This window comes from Drosophila nasuta, chromosome 3 (assembly GCF_023558535.2).
Source record: "Drosophila nasuta strain 15112-1781.00 chromosome 3, ASM2355853v1, whole genome shotgun sequence".
NCBI classification, from domain to species: Eukaryota; Metazoa; Arthropoda; class Insecta; order Diptera; family Drosophilidae; genus Drosophila; species Drosophila nasuta.
This window is the reverse complement of record NC_083457.1, coordinates 28,542,336-28,546,035: the sequence shown is the minus strand read 5'-3', so window position 1 is coordinate 28,546,035 and position 3,700 is coordinate 28,542,336. Positions and strand designations below refer to the sequence as shown.

Here is a 3,700-nt window from a genome sequence, read left to right as displayed (position 1 = left end):
CAACAACTTATTGAAATAAACTCAATGCCAATTTTAAGCATGAGCCAATGCATTCGAAATCCCATTTGGAAATTACGATCGCAAAAAAATAGTGCACGAAAAAAGCAACAAATAAGTGCAGCTAGACAGCTGGCTGAAGAGGCAAAAAGGCAAAACAATATTTGTCTAGTCCGAAATTAAATGTGGAAATTTTTTCGGATGAGCAAAGTATGATGAAATTGTGTGTATACGTTAATTGGATGGTGGGAAAACAAGAAACAGCAACAATAACAAGATGGAAAAGTAGTTTGTAAAATTTACTTTAGGGCGCGCGTCTATCTACGTGTGAGAAAATTATTGAAATTGATTTTGTTAAGTTTTTGGATGTTGCCGGTCTAAAATTAAAACGGACGACTCATGCCATGGCGACGCTCAAAGTCGGCAAAAAGTGAGCAAATATTATTCACACACACACATTCAAAATAAAAGCACACACATGTTGTGCTGACTGACGCCTACGCATTGGCCGCAAAAATCTCACAGCTTTCGCTCGTTCATGAAGACGACTCCGAATTCGGATATATTTTTGGAAAATTCTTGAAAATCACCTACACTTGTGTGTGTGGGCCAATCTCTCGCTCTCGCGCTTTAAAAGCCGCATACGCCCTGTGGACTGGCATCAGTGTAGGCTTGCAATAGCTTTGGTGAAGATCATACAAACCGAGTAAACCTCCCCCCAAAAAAACAAATCACAACAAAATGTCTCTTGAACGTGCTGTTCGTGCCAAGGTGAATACAAAAAAGAAATAAAAATGAAATACTATTTGAGATTTCGGACAAAGTGAAAAAATCGAAAATGAATTGCAAATGAAAGTGTTAAAGTGCCAAAACAAGATGTTAATTGCTTTGTTTAATTGTGCAGATTGCCGGCAAACGCAATCCCGAGATGGACAAGGAGGCCCAGGAATGGATTGAGGCCATTCTCGGTGAGAAATTCCCCGGTGGCCAGGCATACGAGGATGTGCTCAAGGACGGCCAGGTGCTCTGCAATCTGATCAACAAACTGTCCCCCAACGCTGTCGCCAAGATCAACTCATCTGGTGGCCAGTTCAAGTTCATGGAGAACATCAACAACTTCCAGAAGGCCCTCAAGGAATACGGTGTGCCCGACATTGATGTCTTCCAGACCGTCGACTTGTACGAAAAGAAGGACATTGCCAACGTCACCAACACCATCTTCGCCCTGGGCCGTGCTGTAAGTAATCACCTGACTCTTTCCTATCGATCGGCATTAATTCGTTTGCCTTGATCTTGTCTTTGCAGACCTACAAGCACGCTGACTTCAAGGGTCCCTTCTTGGGCCCCAAGCCCGCCGATGAGTGCAAGCGCGACTTCAGCGAGGAGCAGCTGAAGGCTGGCCAGACCATCGTTGGCCTGCAGGCTGGTTCCAACAAGGGTGCCACCCAGGCTGGTCAGAACTTGGGCGCTGGCCGCAAGATCTTGCTCGGCAAGTAAATTGGCTCAGTCGTTCCGTCTGGAGTTCTCATTTATTCTGTCTGTCTTTCTATAATTTTTTAACTGTTAAGTTTAACTGCAACATTAAACAAAACAAAACAAAAAATATTCCTCACAAATACAAAAAAAAAAAGAATGAAAAACACATACACACACACTCACACACAAATGCAAATGCATATGCAACACTCAAAGGCTTGTAGATGCGCCTTATATTAAGTATACGCCTAAGTTTATTTATACAACAAAAAATTACAAAAAATAAAGATGATGATGAAAATGTGGAGAAAATGAAAACGAAAACTAAAACTGATTTAACTCTAAACGAATAACGAAAACGCGTTTCGGCCATTAAACTTAATGGCACATTTGCGAGACATTTCGCCCAACTACATAGGAGAATTCAATTCCAGCAGCGCATTTCGATATAACCTTCAGCTAATACAGTGTTTGTGTTTGTCTAGATTTTTATGTGTGCTGCCTTTGTGTGTGTGTGTGTGAGGGTGTGTGGGTGTTTATCTTATTATTTATTCATTCGAATCTATGTCTACGTATATATCTCGGCGTACATATATCTTGCTATTTACGCTCTCAAATCTATTCACACATACGATCTAAATATGGCTGCCTTCTATGATATATACATATAGTATAGATATATCTATAAGTAATAATACTTATATGTGTGTATACCTGTGTGTATATAATAGACATAGCCTGTTTTACAAGTGTGTGCGAAAAATTCCACTGAAGCATGCTGAGGTCATTGCAAACGCCTACTTAAAAGATAATCAGATACATCTAGATGGATGCAGGCGCATGGCCAGAACTTTGGTAATTAAATGGAAATAAGGAAAAACATCTCTGGCATTTTGTAAGCAACACTTTTGTTGGCATCTTTATTTATTAATTTATTTGAAATGGCATAAAATGCAGGTGTGATACATCGCAAAATTATTGGCAATGGCCTGCAACAGCAGCAGACCAGACCCGCATTCTGAAACTGAATTTCACGCCCCCATTTAATTTGTTATGCAGCTGACAAATTCCTTAGCTTGCTTTTTGATTTATTTATCATAATTTTCAACTTTTGTTCGTCATTTTTTTCGCGTTTCACATTGTTGCATTGTATGTGTGGTAAATGAAAAATGTACTTAATTAGTTTTTGCTAATTGCGAGCGCGACTTTTCTAAATATAATTCGCTTAGTAATCAACATTTCCACAAATTGACTTGATTAAGTGAAAAAATATAGTTTATTTTTGGTGGGTTGACGAAAATAAAGTAGCTTGAAAGATATGTAAATGTTCTTCTTTACCAACTTTGATATATTTAATATTTAAATACAATTTAACATTCTTTTTTAATTAGCAATTCTTATATATTATTATTCCACCGGTTTTTCAGATCCATCTTAATTGTTCATTTCACTGACAAGCTATACTATACAGATACTATATTCTTTTACCAGTTACCCGTAGGGTAAAAGGGTATTAAATTTTGTGCCTCCAGGAAATGTATGAAGAAGCAGGCATTTCTGATCGATAAAGTATATAAGACGATTTAGCCATATCCATCTGTCCGTCTGTCTGTTTTGTATGAATTTTGTTGCGATCTAATAAAAATTGTTAAGAAAAACTGTTGTATGGCTGACAATCTGTTTTTTTTTTGTACTCTATAGTATATTTTGAAAGTAGTAAATATCAATATACCAAATATAGCTTTCGGCATATAATTTATTATATTGTAAGAATAATACCACATTGTTTTGCACTTATTCAAAATGGCTATCGGGTATCTCGCAGTCGAGCACACTCGACTTTAGCTTTCTTTCTTGTTTTTTAGTTGGCATGCCAAATTTAAGGCATCCGCCATCAAAACAAATGACAGAGGGACCGACGACAGAGACGACTCATTAATGGAGACAATTTGAACCGCATGAATTATAGGGTATATACTATATATTCACGATCAGGAAGATAGGCAGTGTTATTTTTGCTTGTCTATTTATATTACTCATGGGTTTATTTATATTATGCTATACTTATTTAATAACAATTCAATTTAATTATTTTATGAGCCGAACATCATGTTAATGCAGATATGAAAATAACTTTAAATTTTAATCAATATTAATCACACCATAATAAGATTTTTTGGTATGATATAATTCCATTTCGGAATTATAAATATTTATTAGACTGCGT

The 3,700-nt window shown here is 36.9% G+C and overlaps 1 protein-coding gene across 1 annotated transcript; it reads left to right on the top strand.

Annotated features, from left to right (window-relative positions):
* The first annotated feature begins 647 nt into the window (after positions 1 to 647).
* Positions 648 to 1,785, top strand: LOC132788625 (muscle-specific protein 20). The gene is made up of 3 exons (XM_060796121.1): positions 648 to 768; positions 902 to 1,234; positions 1,303 to 1,785. The coding sequence occupies exons 1-3, from the start codon at positions 739 to 741 to the stop codon at positions 1,492 to 1,494; spliced, it is 555 nt and encodes a 184-aa protein (XP_060652104.1). The 5' UTR covers positions 648 to 738; the 3' UTR covers positions 1,495 to 1,785.
* Positions 1,786 to 3,700: the final 1,915 nt, after the last annotated feature.

What these genes read in the sequence shown, in the direction of transcription:
- LOC132788625 (XM_060796121.1), top strand. Translation starts at nt 739, where the DNA reads ATGTCTCTTGAACGTGCTGTTCGTGCCAAG. An exon ending in AACGTGCTGTTCGTGCCAAG is followed by an intron (nt 769 to 901) that starts GTGAATACAAAA and finishes TTAATTGTGCAG; the next exon opens with ATTGCCGGCAAACGCAATCC. An exon ending in TCTTCGCCCTGGGCCGTGCT is followed by an intron (nt 1,235 to 1,302) that starts GTAAGTAATCAC and finishes TTGTCTTTGCAG; the next exon opens with ACCTACAAGCACGCTGACTT.